Source organism: Perca fluviatilis, chromosome 10 (genome assembly GCF_010015445.1).
Source record: "Perca fluviatilis chromosome 10, GENO_Pfluv_1.0, whole genome shotgun sequence".
NCBI lineage: Eukaryota > Metazoa > Chordata > Actinopteri > Perciformes > Percidae > Perca > Perca fluviatilis.
Window position 1 is genome coordinate 22901822 of NC_053121.1, and position 17170 is coordinate 22918991.

Sequence of the window (17170 nt, forward strand, 5' to 3'; positions counted from 1 at the left end):
CTTAACTCTTACACTTTTTGAAAAGAGTCAGGTTAATTTCAGGTTAAAATCTACAGAGATCACCTTTTATATCCTGAACAGATTAAATTTCAGTCAATGTTAACATTCCCCTTGAAAACAGTTATTATGGTTTCTGAACAGATATAATAAATTGACCCACTTTTTTATAGAAATGTGAAATGTTTTAAAGATTTTAAGAATGAAAGCATATGTTGCCTGGCAACAAATAATTCCATGAGAAAGCATTTAGAGTTTAATTCCCTTATTTTATAAAATCCTTAATAACTATTTGGATCTGTCTTTATAGCCATGTAGTTCACTTCAAATGAGACGGTAAGATGCTCAAAGGGTGATCTGTGATTGATGTTTTACTGATCAAAGAAAATCAATGCACTAAAGGTGACAAGTTGCTCAAGTTTGCGGAGTAGATGCACAGTTAATATCTAATCCATACAAAATATAATCATATTGGTGTAAATGCAAACAGTCCTAGCCATAGTATACCCCATACATTAAATGTAGAGTGGCTGATATATGATTAAATAAAACAGTTTCTTTGATTAGTAATGTTCAGTTCTTAGCCACATTTAAACGTACAAAAAGCTCATACTCACCAAGTAAATACTTTGAATGAGGAATATTTCAGTCAATAATTATGAGAGAAAAGTCAGAAAAGTGGAAAACAGAAAAAAAAGATCAAATGAAAGTGTTAGAAAAAGCAACCAAACAAATAAATGGTAAACTAGAGAGAAAATCCGTTAGAGGGTGAGCTTTTAAAAAAGAAGAGAAGTCAGATAAGTGAGCAGGCTGAGGCATAAGTCTGTCCATAATGGCAGACTCGTGAATGAGGACTGCTTAAGACTGCTTGGGGGAGAGAGAAAAAATTAATCATTACACTCACTGTAAATATGTAACAGACCTAACCTTCAAGTCAGCAAATTGCATTCTGATTGAACACCCACAGACACAAGAGGATGGGATAAAATCATACAAGATGGAGGGCAGCCAAGAGACGCCATCCGGCCCTAAAGTACTTCAAATCAGCCTCCTCACACTGTGTCATTGCTTCCTGTCTCTGCTGTCACATTTCCCAAAAAGAATTCAGATTTATACGTCATGCATAATTAATTGATTAAATAACTAAATTGGGAGACAATTAATCACAGCTGATACACTCAAAAGGCATAAGTCAAAGTATTTTCTTTCGTTCTCTCCAGTAAACAAAGAACCTGTTGAACCTGAGTTTGTTTTACATTGTTTACATAATTTAGACTAAAGGTCCTTCAATATCTGATATAACTATCAAAACATGTATGCCATAGCACTAGCAGTGGTTGCATTTGAGCCAGCTGCTCAATTTTAACATTCCTGTTGCATTTGTCATAATTGTTGTAGCCTATAATACATGTAGAGACAGATACAAACTGGACTTTGAAGCAGATGCTATAAAGACAAGAATTCATGCAGCATGCTGTCTAAAAACAATGTATTTTCTCTTCTTTGTAAATGAACTTGTCTTTTCCTGTACCTTCACCAATGTTTAGTAACTTTTATAATAATGAATTCGTAAAATAATTAATACAGACATAGAGACATCTACTCTTTTGACTCCTTCATGACCTATGTATAACCCTGGCGAAGAAAGCAGGGCTACAATGAACACATCTTGTGAGAAAGAAACTGAAAGGACACACAACACATAGCTAGGTCTATGCAAATTTCGAGAGATGTTCTTATTATTTTGCGATGCTATAAATTCATTGTTTTGAAAGTTTTTCATTATTTGCATACTAAGTAATTTTTCAAGATAAGTATGTTTCTCATTATTTAGGGATACCGTGTCATAATTTTGAGCTACTAGGTCATTATTTCGAGAAAGTTTCTCATTATAATGACTTACACAGGATCTGGATTTCCATCACATTGGCGGAAATAGGCCCCGAAGAGCATGGGGGCAAAAAAAAAAAAAAGATCGCTATTCAGTGGTTCTGTTTGACCTATGTGGTTTCCCGTACTGTTGAAGCGGTGTTGACTGATGTGTGAGTAGCTAACAAACGTTGCCTTCATGAATATATTAGCTGATATTACCTTTTTAAGAAATAAAATAACACGTTTGCCTGCCTTAACATGTAGCATACAAACAAACATTCATAGTGAAAGTGGTGGAGAGCTTATGAGAGTTCCTGGTCGTTTTTAATTGTGCTAGCCAGCGAGGCTTCTCAGCTAGCTTTCGCAATTTGAATGTTAGCCATGTTAATGCTAATTTTAGCACTCAGCGTAGCCTAACGATGGTCGTGATATTAAATCACTTCAACTAGAACTAAACGCGTATTTTTGCAGGCTGCTAGTAAAGTAATAGTGTAATATTTGTTCACACAGTGTTATATTCGGACTACAACGGTAACGTTAATGAAGCTCCTTAACACAAAGCTGTTGTAATGACTCTAGTAATAAAAGTAATTTTAATTATCAGAAGCGTGCGGGACTATTATTAGTGACTTACTCTTTGTTATCAGCAGATAACCGTAGTGTAACAATAGAAACAAATGAAAGTTGATGACACTGTTGTTAATGTGCCGGTATTCATACAATCTGTTTCAGGTCAAAATGGCAGAGCTTACAACACTAGAGAGCCTGCTGGAGATGGGCTTTGACAGAAACAGAGCGTGAGTGACACCAAATCCCAAAATTCATATTTCTGTGTAGGCCTATGTTATGTGTGTGTTTGTTCTGGGACATCAGGGACCTGTTTAAAATAGGTGTTAACACTTTACTTGTTATCTCTTGGATTTTTTTTTTTTGTGTGTGTCTTCTATATCCATAAATAAAATCATCAATCAATTAATCATCCATGGTAATATAGTTCCTAGATTTGAGACTGCTTTCAAAAAAGTGAAAGTAGAACCTGTCTGCCCTTTATCTGGTGCTTTCAGGGAAAAGGCAGTGGCCCACACAGGGAACCAGGGAATAGAACAAGCCATGGACTGGTAAGTCTGACGGACATTAACATACTAGTTTTGAATCGACTGGATGGACACGGTCTTCTGTCATCACTGAAAGTCACATCAGTGGATACTCATAATCAACAAAGCAGCAGCACTCATCTTTCCTGTGTGATGTGGTTTCCCCAGGTTAATGGAACATGAGAACGACCCAGACATTGATGAGCCCTATGTGCCGCCTGTGGGGAACGTCCTGGGAGGAGACGCAGACAGCCAGTCCACCACAGAACAGCCGTCACTAGCAGACACCGCTGAAGGTCAGGGCAATGGAAGCATGCCACACACCACCATAAAAGTCACCTAGGGATGTGCAATGTGACGATATATACCATGGGGCAATATAAATTTGTCTACCGTAGGATTTTTGTCAGAATGTTTGCACCATGGTAGCTTTTGCTCTGATATCTTTGAGTGTATTATGACATTGTAGGCAATATAGTTTTTTTGGTATTTAATTCACATGATTAGACAAAAACGGACATTCCTATCTGATTATTTCATCCATAAACAGTTTCTGTGAATGTTCTAGAATATTTACAACATCAGGATATATATTGATATTCTGATATGAAGTTACATATAATGTGTGTGTGTGTGTGTGTGTGTGTGTGTGTGTGTGTGTGTGTGTGTGTGTGTGTGTGTGTGTGTGTGGATTTTATCCATATGACCCACTCCTATAGTCACTTGTTCCACAGCATATATTTTCCATCTATAAACTCTAAATTAGCTTTAGTAAATTAAGTGTTAATTTTGGTTTGTGGTGTTAGGTGTGTATAGTTAGGTAAGCCTGTTACGTCAGCATGCGCTTTTTGCTTTGAATTGTGGTTGGCAGGAAGACATTTCAATAACACACAATACATATCTCTTCCTTTTTCTTTTTTTTTTTCTCTTTCACTTACACGTGCATTTGTTTTGGCTTTAGGGAGAGCAGGTGAAGACGGCAGCTATGATGATAACGAAGAGAGTGCAAAGATGCCAATGTCAGAGGAGGAGAAACTTGAACAAGTTAAAAGGTCAGATTGCACACGCTTGACACAATCCCTGCAATACTGTATGTCCAACTCACAGCTTCTTCTCCTTACCTAACTGGGTTACTTTACTACACTTATATATCGCTGAAAATATAATCTGTGACCATTAGTTTAGCAGCCAAACATAATTTGGAAATACTTAATATTCTGTTCATTCATTCCTCGTCCTGTTAGAGAGATTGAACATCTTTGATGTGTCTGTTTTTCAGGCTAGAGGAGCTGATGCGGGTGAAGCAGGCAGAGAGACGAGAGCGAGAGCGGGCAGAAGAGTTGGAGCGGGAGAAGCAGCGAAGGAGACAGGGCCAAGAGCTGCAGCAGATTCGTCAAAAGCTGCAGGATGACGATATGAAAAAACTCGCTGATCAGCGCAGAAAAGAGAAGATGGAGGACAAAATGGCCAGGTAAGGTATTCATTATTACCCATTTATTCAGATAATGATGTCAGTGACTATTTGCACTGGGTGGTACTAGTAACAGTTTGCCTGGTTCCTTTGACCTTTGAATCTACCCACTCCACGAGCTGACTGAAGATGGAAACGGAGTGTTACGAGTTGACAATTCTGTCGGATAGCAGTACTTTTTATGGACCAAATTGTCATGTTTGACAAGGGATGAAGTAATAAAAGTACATAAACATCCAAAGATGTTTCCACTCCATATTTTCCTTTCCCGGAAAATGTTGACTTGACTTCCAATAAAGAAAAGGGAAAGTTTTACAAAATAAAGTTAATTACTAAATGCAATTTTATCTCTTCATTATTTTGTATGAATTGTTCAAAAAAATAGTGTTTGACCGTATAAAAATGGGAATTAACAATGGCTGAATTCCATTTTATAACAAAAATGAAATGCAGCTACTTGGTTGAATGCCATCCTGTTCGTCCATGAAATAAACAGTGGGTGGAAATAATGGAATCAGGGAAAGTTCAGGAGGGAATGCCACAGCCCAATACAAGATAAGAAACTCATAAGCTAAGACAAGAAATAAGTGACAAATTCATATTCACGTGCGATCAAACAGACATCTTGCCTTTTAAGTTGAAGTCAGCATCAAACTGGGGTGATCCTACACTACAACACTCTACTTGTGTTGTTACTCTAACTGTCAAAGTCAGCAAATTTGTTCGACTGTGAACTCCTGTACATTTTTCAAGTCTGTCATTGTATTGCTTGTCTTTTATTCCTGTCAGGCAACGGGTTAAAGATAAGATTGCACGAGACAGAGAGGAGAGAGCACAAAAGGTAACCCAATCATTGTTCATGTAGTAACTTATCAAATTTAAATTCTTTTTTTTTCCTGTTCACTTCATATTTCTAACCACTTCTGTTGGAACCAATAACAAATTACATGATCGTTTTTTAGTTTGGAGGTGGTGCACCCCCGAGCACGGCGGCAATGTCCCAACCTGCCCCGCCCAGTCCCTCGTCACCCACCAGTCATGGCCCTCCACCCACTAAGAAGGAGTATGATGAGTCCAGGATACAGGTACAGGCTTCAGCTACACTCATACGCCTACATGCTGCTCTTCACACCAATTAAGCACAGAGCACACATGAGAGGTCCTCACTAGAACAGATTTATATATATCCATTTTTAAAAACAGAACAGATATTCACGGTCCATCAAGTTTGAATTTAATGATACACCCGCCTGCTGCTCCCCTGCTCTGCCGCTTCTTTGCGGTAAAGGTACGTCTGCTGGACGGCTCGACCATCACGGCGGTCTTCAAGGCCCAGGAGCCGCTGGCGGCAGTGCGCGTGTACGTGCAGGTGAATGGCAACACACCTGAGGGTCAGGACTTCACGCTGCTCTCGCCCTACCCCCGTCACGTCTACACCGAACTGGACATGGAGAAGCCCCTCAAAGAACTGGGTGAGCACTGGGCTGGCAACTGCATTTGAATGTAGAGTACATTTAGTGTAATATATAGAGATGGCCCGATACCGTTTTTTGCTTCTCGATACCGATTCCGATACATGAACTTCTGTATTGTCCGATACCGAGTACCAATCCGATACCAGTGTGTCATATATTTTATTATGTTTTAACAACTGTATACTACTATCCCTGTATGGAAGTGATATGATTTCTATCTTTGTTGTCTGTCTGGCTCAGGTTAAACTCTTTGTAAAACATGAACAAAAAAACAATGAATGCCACAGAACTTTCTTTTATTATCCAGTTTGACAGTCCGTTATAACGGAAAAAAGAACATAAATAAACTACTTTAACTTTTAAAGATTTTCTTTAGGGCTTTATTACGTGGTATCGGATCGGTGCATAAAATCCAGTACTTACCGATCCCAGTATCGCTGGTATCGGACCATCTCTAGTAATATACATCATTTAACAAATTCTCAGTGTCTGTGGTTTAGATTCTGCATGGACGTAAAACTGCTTTCAGCAGCTCATCACGCAAGTTCGCTTCTATTACAGAATATATCTGACCTTTTTTTTGTGGCTTTCCATTCTGTCTTTTTAGGTTTGGTGCCTTCAGCTGTGCTGGTTGTTATCAAAAAGTGAGATCAGGACGGAGGATCTGCTCTGTGAGCCTACCTCACCACTTCCACTACATCAACACAAGAGGCACCAGAAACAGATTGAACTGGGAACAGAGCCATCACCTTTTTAGTATCTCTCAGTAAGCCAGCTAACTGAACTAAAGCAGAGAGATGTAGCGCGAGGCTGTGATCAGATTGTGTGAAGCTACTTTTAAGAAGTTTAAGAAGGGAAAGTGAGCTAACTCACTGATTGATTGCACTTGATAGACTGATTTGTGTGCAGTGAGATGGACAGTGGCTTTTACTTATTCAGGAAGAAAGTGAAGATAGCTGGCTTCTGATGAATACTGCTTCATGGTCTCAACAACACATTAATAAAAATTCAATTTTAACCAGATCTTAACAAAGCAAAGTACCACACAAGACCTACTCGATTGGTTTCGAAAGGGCCTTAAATTGAATCCCCACGATCTTCCTGATTTTGTGACATTCTACTTTGCCAGTTTTTTTTTTATAAGTTTAAATATATTGACAATTATGTCTGCATAATCACCAAGAATCTAGTTAAAATAAAGCTGACTCAGAGAACTATGGTGGTGGACTGGATTTTCTAACAATTGTATGTGTAACCTTTCTTAAAATAAGTATGTTTGTCAAAAAATACCATGGAAAAACCCAAACCAACATATTGATTCTGTTTGTGTAGCCAAAGCCTGATGTGTCATATTCAGTGAGCCATACTGTCGCCCTGGGTGACAGGATGTTTCTTTATTACCATGAGCATGATGCTGTAAATACTCACTAGAGCACCAAAGCTGTGGCCTAAAATAGTCCCCAAATGCACTATTAACTCCTATTTGAGTAATGTTTGCTAAAAAATACAAATTCCAGCTGTCCAGCAAATTATTGAGCCTTTTTACACAAATTAAACTGTATATTTGTGACCCATTGTTACAGATTTAAGTCTTTGGTAGGAAAAAAATGGGTTTAGGGTTAAGTGCCACAGTAGGGAAGTTAGAAACTACTGAGACAGATTAACACTTGTAGCCTTTCCATGTGATTTCTTGACAGCAAGAAAACTAGAATATCAGCATTCTTATCCTTTAACAGATTTAATCACTACATACGACTACAGATAATTGAACAAGTGCACATTTAACAAGGTTGTAATGTTTTGCAACGTATTAAACTGAATTCTCATCATAATTGACTTCTCCCAAAGTTATGTGAAATGGTTCGTTTCAGGCATTTTATTGAACCGTGTAAATTTGCAATAGACCAAAGACTACCAAGGACTTAGGACTGCCCGCTGCTTTTTAAAACAAGTGAACTGGACCTCCGTGACAAACAAAATACGTTTTTCTGCTCTGACAAGACCTAATGTATTCAGCCAGCGGATTTCAGAGGCTGTGGTCTTCACTTACACGTCGGGTTAATCTAATGGGCAAAAAAAACACAAGTCCATTAACTTTGCAGATAAGTAGGACCTGAATGTCTGTGTGCACAAGTGGACTGTTGCCAATGACCCTGTAGGAAAGAAGTGTTTTAGCTACTTTAATGTAACGTGTGTGTTTTATGGACTTTTGCTTTTAGCTGGTACTGTAGCACCATAAAGGACTTTAAGAGATTTAATATAAAAAGCAACAGTGGGGCCTATTCCTTCCTTCTTTTTTTCAGATTATTGAGGTGAAGATTACAACCTCTGAAACCTGCTGGCTATGTGACTAACTAACTAGTGTGCCGGTGAATTTTTCACCCTCATTATGGAAGTACTTCAGCAAACAGACACAACACAAACCGTTCCATTGTGACACACTATAAAACACCTTTATATACACATTAGAAAAAAACAACAAATAGCCTTCGCTGGAATGGTACAAAATGTCAATCATGTCACCTGTAAAGTTGGATAGACTAGATGACTTTAAAACAGGAGCGAAGGGGTTGGGCTTGCAAACAAATACAAAAATATTTCTGATTAAAATGGAGAGACACTGATGTACTGCGAATGGGAGCGTCAGTTTCCTTTCATCATCTTTCCACCTGTCCCTCAGAATCAACACTGACATGACACGAAATGCTAAAAGAGCTTAACTCCTGCCCCTTATTTAAACAAATCCAGGACAGTGAGGTAACTCAGAGGAAGGACGGAGGAGGAAAGGATGCTGGGATATTATTTTAGCAGGTGGACCAGCAGGACTGGGTGGTTGAGTTTTTTGTTCAGCTAAGGAGTCATTCTGGATTAAACCATTTCGTGTGGCTTCTTGGTGTCACTGTCGCCCCCTTTAGCTGGGAGGATAGTAGCCTTGGTTGTAGTTCCAGGTGTTCTGGTAGCCGTAGCCGGCGTACTGCGGTTGCTGAAAAAGAATCGCAACAAACAGGTTATAACATACACAGAACATCTCAAACTACAGCCTACGGCGATATTCTGTTTACATCTAAATAAACCTTTTTTTAGACATTTTATGGACTGTGGTTTTCCTGCATCTTAGTAAAGCCCTCTGTGCAAATAAACTTTCTTTAAGGCAGTCAAGCCACAGATTTCCCAAATAGTTTTTCATACCAACAATCTTCTATTTTTTTATTTTGTTATACAATCCTACCTGATACCAGTTGCTGTATCCCCCGTAGCCAGCCTGTGCGTTTGCGTCGGCGCCCATCACAGGAGGAGGGGGTGTGGTGATGGGGACATGAGGCATGGTAGGTGGGACTGATGCAGACACGGCAACAGCAGAGCCGTCCTCACTTTTGCTCATCTTCTCTGGGTCCTCATCCCTAAAAAACAAAATCATCTTTGCACATCTTATTTATGCAAAAAAAGAAAAAATCAAAAAAAAAAAATCGTATAAGCAGACTTTAAATTTTATTTGCCATGTGCTGCATTCATGTGGCGTCAAAATAATTGGAGTTCCCGAACCGGAGTTCCCCACTGCCAGTTGCAACTCCCAGAAAAATGATTTGAACTTGATCAATTTACCCGTTCTCTGCTTCTCTCTTCGTTCCACCCAGCTCCTTCAGCAGTTTCTGGTGCTCTTCATAGACAGACAGCACACTGCAGAGGACACCGAGACAATAAGGAACTACATTCAGGTCAAAGAAGACAAATGGTTTGTGGTAGCAACAGGGTTTACAGAAGACTTATGTTGAACTCTGACCTCTGGATAGAGTTGCTGTAGTCCTCTGCAAACTGCAGACCTCTCTGTGAGAAGAGGATCTTGGTGTGTGGGGCGAGGGGAGCTGCCAGGGCTCGCGTCACACACTCCTGCACCGCCTCAGCTGAGGCCCAGGGGTCCCCCGATACCTCCAGCTCCAACAGGTTCAGGTGCAGCTTATCGTTATCCTGAGGGAGGGCACATTGGAGAGGAGGAGAAAGACGGAGGCGATTAAAAACTAGAGTTACTTAAATACAACGTTTTTGCTTTTTCTTCCTTAAAAAAAAAAGATACAAGCTTGAAGGTACTCATTTTGCCAGTACCACACAAAGTACTCATCAGAAAGAATATGAGGTGTAAATCATAATGTGCAACATATATGTAGCAAATGTGATTAAGGGGTTGAAATAATATTAACATTACATGGAATGGCCAATCAAATCTAACCAGTATTAAAATCATATGGAAATGGAATTTTTACATTATTACATCACATATTCAGTTATCAGATAGCTTTGTGTACACGCTTAAGCTGCCACAACATCGAAATTCTTAAAAAATAAATATATTGGTGGACTGGTTGACACGCAGATTGTGTCATAGAAAATGGAGCAGGATTTCTTACAGCAGAACTACATCGACATTCCTTAATCTTTTCAGGATGAAGGGAGGAAGAGGAGATTGATCAAAAGTCTGTCATGGTCTTAATGACTGCAATATTTGTGGGTGTTTGCTAAATATCTTACCGGACTAATCTCCAGCGCCTCCTGTAAAACTCTGCGGGCTCTGCTGGGGTTCCTGCCCAGTTTCAGCAGCAGGCGAGCCAGCTTGATAGAATAAAACGCATGTAACGTGGGCTTTTCTTTGGATTCGGCCACTGCTTCCTGCAGCAAGGCCTCTGATTGGTCCAGCTGGCCCGCTCGCCTCTCTAAAGCTGCCCGGCGAAGACGGACCACTGCCAACCCGGGTAGAGTTTTCTCCAGGGCCTCCAGCACTCGCCGGGCCTCGGTTAAGTCACCTGATGGGGAAGATGAGGGACTTTTCTTGAGTGTATTCAACAAGTTGTTCCCGGACCTGTTCTGTATTAACTTTACGTTAGTCCCTTTTACGTCCTTTGGTGAAACTACAAACAATTATGGAAGCCCTGTTAGTTTTAAAGGCATAGTTTGGATGTTTTGAAGTGGGGTTGTATGAGGTACTAAACCATGGTCAGTGTTTTACCTACAGTAGATGGTGGTCAGCACGTCCCCAATTCCACCGTGGTACTCCTGCCTGCTTCTCCAAACTCGGGACGTGCCGACAGCCATCTACTGTAGGTAGTACACTGACTATGGTTAAAGCTATAGTGCGTAGTTTCTGCCCCACCCCCCACCAGGAGGTATAGATAGATAGATTTTTATTGATCCCAAAAAAATGGGAAATTACGGTGTTGCAGCAGCAAAATATCAGACACACAGCACACATAGAATACATGAAATATACATGAAATAATAATAGATTAAAAATAAAATACAAGAACAACTATTTTAAATATATACAAGTTGGGAATAAAAATGTACAACTGTTTCACTAGTATCGATAAAGATGTAGATAAACCTATTGTGCAAGGTGCAATTGTGATGTATATGAGTCTTATCTCACACTCAGTGATGAAGTGTTAAAAAGTTGAATTGCCCGTGGTATGAATGATTTCTTGTAGCGGTCCGTGCGACATCGACGCCTCTTAGAGAAGGTGCTCCTCTGTTGGACCAATGGGGGGTGGAGAGGGTGGTCGGGGTTATCCATGATAGATAAGTTTGTTCAGTGACCTCCTCTCCACCACAGCTTCAAAAGAGTCCCGTTTGCAGCCAAGTAATGACAACAAAACTGTCGGCGCGTGCACATGACACAAGCCTTACATGGCCACGCACCACCCCCCCTTCACACAGTTGCTTGTAACCAAGGAGGACACGGAGGATTAAAAAAACATGATGGACTCTTCAGAAAAGGTCATTCTCTTCACTTGAGTTTCTGCGTGGGAAAGTCACCGGACACCACAATCTTCTGAACATATCCATACTGAGAAATACAGAGAGTTGTGTGGAGCTGATAGTCTTAATTAGCTTTGTATCAACTCATTTGGCAACGGCTTGAATGTAACGGACTTTCATAAATATCCAAAAGTTACGCACTAAAGCTTTAAGTACTTCGCAAAACCCTCACTTCAAAAAATCCTAAATATCCCTTTAACAAGCTTGACTGACATTCACTAAATCTTTCACTGACTGCATCACAAAGTATCTTTAAACGAATAGTCCTGACTTCATACTGGACAAAGTAAGACCTACCTAAGACATTCAACATTTCAAAGAAAAGTAAAAGGAATAGAGCAAAGCTGTTTGTACAGTGTGTTGGTGTGTGTTCATGTTTTGTCGTACCGTGCCTCTCCTCGAATGTGGCCCACTGCATGTGGATGTTGGGTTTGTACGCCAGGTGGATCTCACAGGCTCGTTTGAAAACAGCCCGTGCCTCGTCCACACTCTGCGACTCCAGGTACTGAGCGTACTGAAAGACACATACAAGAAGATGTAACACAGAGATCATATATACACACAAGCATCGCTTATTAATCTACTGTTGAGGCTCACAAGGATACACGCACACAGTTTTCTTCTTTCTCTAAATGCAGGTCACACACAAACACACTTCTCTTTCTCACCCTGATCCAGAACTCCTCATACAGAGCGCAGGCGATCAGACAGCGCTCAAAGAGAATGCGAACCCTGCGGTCATCATGGGCAACCGCAGCATCCTCTGATTGGTCCTGAGGCTGGGCAGCAACCTCTGACCCCTCTATGGCTTCCTGGTTTGGATCTGGTAGGAGATAATGGCATCAAAACCCCTGGATGCTTTATGTTAACACAAATTTGTAATAATGCAGAGACTACGATACAGGAGACAGCTGACAGTATGTTGGTTATGTAGTCACCTTGTTGGCCGTCTTGGGAGTCTTTGGTGTCCTTGTTGAGCTGAGCGATCTCCCAGTCCAGGTAGGAGTGCCAGGCCCGCAGCTGGAGGCGATCTAGTGGCTTGACGTGGAAGTAGGGCCGTTTGATCTAAAGGCCAGAGAAAAAGAAATCAGCAAGTGATTAAAGTGTGTATCAAAATGTAATAAATATGAATAAAAAAGGCAATAGAATATTTACCAGAAAGAAAATCAAATGTTGTAAAACTGCAAACAATAGTAAAAAAAAAAAGAACACTGTGCACAATTTAACTAGAAAGAATAGTATGCATTAGTATGCTATTTTTGGCCGTGAGCACAGAGGCAGACTTTTTTATTGAGAATTTTAGTTTTGGTTTTCAGAAAGGTCCAAATCTTGAACTTCAATACGTTTTTGAAACCCACCTAAATATTTCGATAGTATAGTATTGTACCGAGTATTGAAAATGTTGAGTACTGAAAGCTGGCATTAAATTCTGGGTTAAATTTACTTATTGTCTAATCAAAAAAGCTTGATTTTGGCAAAGTTCTTGTACAATTGACTGTTTTTAGACATTTAACATAGCAGTTTGGCTTTTTTTTACCAAATGATAAAAAGGCTTTTGTAGAAAAATGTGTCAGTAATGTACCAATATCAAAAAGTAGTGTTTTTTCTACTGGAACCAAAACTCAGGTATTAAATAATGAAATAATACCCAGCCTGAGATTCAGAACAAAGTGTGTTGTCGGAGCCAGAGAGCGAGAGAGAGAGAGAACTCACAGCGTCTTCAAAGTGCCATCTCTTGCGAACTTCTCCCTCGTTGTCCTGGTACACTTTGTCCCTGTGAAGCAGCACTTGTTCCCTAATCTTCTGCATCAATTCCTCCTGAACACAGAGAACAAATGAATTAATGAATCAATCCCTATTTTACGCGTTTAAAACTTTCAAACGGACTGCGAAGTAGTCAGATGTTACTCACCGTGTCTGTGCCCTCAGGTGTGGCAGGCTCTTCCTCCCCTGGCGGCCTCTCCTCCTCCTCCTCCTGGGCCTGTTCGGCACGCTCCGCCTTCTGACTCTGACGGCACAACGTCCTCAGCTCCTCGTACTCCTCCGGGGAAAGCACCTCCTTGGGCTCGTGGCTGTTCAGGTGGTCCTTGAACCTGACGGAGCGCAGGAGGAGAAGGCGGAGCAGGACGCAAAATGATATTAATGGGAAAAGAGTGAAAAAGGGAGGTTCAGGTAATGGGAGAATATTATAAATATCACAATAGTGTGCTAATTTAATGTTAAACTTGACACATTCATTCAATATCTAACAAAATTAGAAAATAATAATATTTATCATAATAGTAACCCTGGTACTGACAATAACACATCAGCATCTTTGTCTTAGATTGGCACACACGAACGCACGCACGACTCGTGTGTGTAGTCTTACTTCTCGTAGTGGGTGTTGTAGAGCTGGGTGGGGACTTTAAGGACTCTGTCCAGGACGGCTGATGCGTTCTTCATGTTGCCTTGCTCCTTCTCCCACTCGACATAAAGATCCCAAAGCCGGTCTGAGTGGAAGTCCAGACCTGCTGCTACAACCGCATCCTCGAACACACTGAGGTGTTGAGGTTGAAAAACAGTTAAGATATAAAAACAGCTTTTGCATAAAGAAGCTTATTTGCCTTATGTATATTTTCTCTTGAATATTTATTTTGTCATCTGTGCTGTGCACGCCAAACAGCATAAAACACACCAATAAAAGATGAGTCTTAAATGAGACTACCTGCGAATCCGCGTGGGTGACTCAGGCAGGTTCATGTCCAGTGTTCCCAGCAGCAGATTGATGTAGTGGATCCACAGATCTACACTCAGAGGGATTGCCTGGAGACCCTGAATACACACCTGACACAGCACACCACAACCAGCTCATAAGAACTAGTGAAAAACACGTTCTTAATACCTTATGCACATTACTCATTACACACACATTATTCACAATGGTGTGGGGGAGGGAAGAAGAAACACAGAATTGTAGACTCTCTCCTGTTTTACCTCCTCGGCTTTGTTGTTGTACCCAGCACGGCGCTCCAGATCGGTGAATTTCTTCCAGTAGCCGTAGCAGAGCGGGTAGCGAGTGAGGAAGGCCTCTAGCGCTCTGCGTGACGCCGTCATGTGACTCTGGACAGAATGGAGAAAAATGAAGTTCAAAAGGTCACATAAGGCTACAGCAGCCTCCAGGTCAAACATGTTTTGTGGCCTTATTGTCATTAGTGAGGGACAATATGATGGTTTCCTACATTTTTTTTTTAATCTGAACCCCGTTGGTTCTCCTCTTTCTCAAAACAACAAACACACACCTCTTGCTCACAGTACTGCAGCAGGTCAGTCCAGCTGGTGAAGTCTTGAGGATTGTCGTGGGCGGACTTCCACAGGCGCTCAAAGTCGGCGGGCAGTTCTCCCTCCTCGTCTTCTGAAGCTGGGGGCATTGAGAAGGTAGCTGGGTCGGGGCCTACTACGGGGGCCTCAGGGACCACGGCGAGACTGCCGTTCTCTTCAGACATCTCTGCCAACTCAGTCGGAGGTGGTGCAGGAACCTCAGAAGCCTCCATGTCTAAAGAGGGGGTAGATCAAAGGTAAGTACATTTACATAATTAAAGGGCATTATACAGGTCAGGTATGCTACTACTGAAGCTACTGGGAACATCATATTTAGCGTAGGAGCCTTGCCCTGAATTTGGCCCCTTGGCCATAATCACTACGTCTGAAAAAAGTCCTTTCAATTGATCAGTCACACACTACTGACCACCATGGATTACTGGCCAAACAAAAACATAATAATGTCACAGCCAGCCATTTTAACAAACCCTAAACCTGTGTGTCAACAAAAACAAACAAAAAATTGATAAGTACAGCTATTTTCACTCAACAAATGACTAAGAAATTAACAATTGATTTGCTCTGATGTTGCTGTACTCTCACTGTACGACAAAACATCTTAAACCTTGTTACGCTTTTCCTACCCATTTCTCTTAATTTGCTTAACTTTCTTGAGGTGTGGTGGCAACGGAAACCGACACGAGTGCTTCGGACATCTAGCTTGTTTGTTTTTTATGGAGGTTGACGGCACTTGCTGTAAAAAAAGAAGCAAATAACCTTCATAGGAAATGAATGTAATGTGATGTAATTCATGAACCGTCCTCTGCTGCCTGGACAGTTTTGTGAAAAAGGGCCAACAGGTGTTCCAACAATACAACAACAATGTGCGTGAAATGCCCACAATCACATGCTTCAATCATTAATATTATAAACCAGAAGTAAATCAATCAACAAACTTTAAGCAGATAACGTTGGAAGACAAATAGGGTGCAGTGTATAAAAGGCAAGGCAACTTTAAGTGTTGCATAAAGCATTAAAGAGCATTTAAAAACAATTAAACCCATTAATTAAAGAGAACAGAAAATAAAATAAAGCTAAAACAGAATAAGACATGTATAAATTACAATAATAAAAGTTAATAAAAAAAAAAAAAAAGATTTAATAAAAGGCAGCATCAAACTAAAATCTTCAGCCTCGATTTAAAAGAACTGAGAGTTGCAGTGGACCCGCAGTTTTCTGGGCGTTTGTTCCAGATATGTGGAGCATAAAAACTGAACGCTGCTTCTCCCTGTTTAGTTCTGACTCTGGGGACAGAAAGCAGACCTGTCCCAGACGACCTGAGAGGTAAAAGCTAAACCTTTAAAGATTGCATTGACCAGTCAAACCTGTTATGCAGCTAAACTACTGCCCGCCGCTTGTGATCCACACACAAAAAAAAACACCCCCCAAAAAAATACTAAATCAAAGATGTTAAGCTTTTATTCTTGAAACACCTGCAGAGGTATGTTTCATTCATTAAACCCTAGTGCGCAGAGTTTATACGGGTGTTTTCTCCACTACATCGCTGACCCACGTACATTTGGGTTGTCGTGGACATAATTCAACTAATAATTGATTACACTTCGTTAGCCACGGGAAGGTAAGTTAGAGAACAGAAGAACACTGTCCGGTTCCTGGTGTGGGGTTACTTGTAATCACGTTAGCTTAGCCTAGCTTGTCATGATTCTCCTTTACATATGTCCGATCGGAGCCTTTATCCCAAACACATTTGCCGATGCAACCCAAGACCACTAGTGTGTATGAAAAGCCAAAACAAAACTGTGCATTGTAAACCCAGTCATGTTAATCAATGTTACCTGAAGACTCTTCTAGCTCCCCGTTGCCGCTCATCTCCTCACAGCCTTCCGCCGCCATGATTGGAAACGTCTCAATGACGTCATTCATGCGCGACAAATACATCCATGCCATGAACTTAAAAAATAATACAACTGTGGGCCTGTACGGTGAACTCTTCAAAGAAGAATAATGTGTGCTTTTTTTTCTCCCCGTTATAATTTTAATATTGTTTTTTATATATATACACATTTGTTTATTTGCATTCAGATTCTTGTTTCTCTGTATCATTATGCTGAGTACATGTCCTAAATTTTGTA

The 17170-nt window shown here is 40.6% G+C and overlaps 2 protein-coding genes across 2 annotated transcripts; one reads left to right on the top strand and one right to left on the bottom strand.

Moving 5' to 3' along the window:
* The first annotated feature begins 1933 nt into the window (after nt 1–1933).
* ubxn1 (UBX domain protein 1) lies at nt 1934–7741 on the top strand. The gene is made up of 10 exons (XM_039813606.1): nt 1934–2039; nt 2602–2666; nt 2934–2987; nt 3132–3259; nt 3925–4015; nt 4243–4434; nt 5224–5275; nt 5397–5519; nt 5723–5906; nt 6517–7741. Exons 2-10 carry the CDS (start codon nt 2608–2610, stop codon nt 6555–6557), a joined length of 924 nt encoding a protein of 307 aa, XP_039669540.1. The 5' UTR covers nt 1934–2039; nt 2602–2607; the 3' UTR covers nt 6558–7741.
* Nucleotides 7742–8335: 594 nt separating this feature from the next.
* si:ch211-114c17.1 (pre-mRNA-processing factor 39) lies at nt 8336–16961 on the bottom strand. Its single transcript, XM_039813605.1, is given in 17 exon segments — nt 8336–8892; nt 9139–9310; nt 9513–9587; nt 9691–9875; nt 10434–10705; nt 12105–12231; nt 12386–12540; nt 12656–12782; nt 13431–13535; nt 13630–13810; nt 14089–14256; nt 14425–14543; nt 14694–14819; nt 14999–15252; nt 15662–15751; nt 15754–15771; nt 16874–16961. Coding segments are annotated over 17 exon segments (2334 nt in total). The 3' UTR covers nt 8336–8820.
* Nucleotides 16962–17170: the final 209 nt, after the last annotated feature.

Excerpts from the sequence above, each read along its gene's own strand:
- ubxn1 (XM_039813606.1), top strand. The coding sequence starts at position 2,608 with ATGGCAGAGCTTACAACACTAGAGAGCCTGCTGGAGATGGGCTTTGAC. Across the intron at positions 2,988-3,131 it reads ATAGAACAAGCCATGGACTG|GTTAATGGAACATGAGAACG; the intron begins GTAAGTCTGACG and ends TGGTTTCCCCAG. Across the intron at positions 4,435-5,223 it reads ATGGAGGACAAAATGGCCAG|GCAACGGGTTAAAGATAAGA; the intron begins GTAAGGTATTCA and ends TATTCCTGTCAG.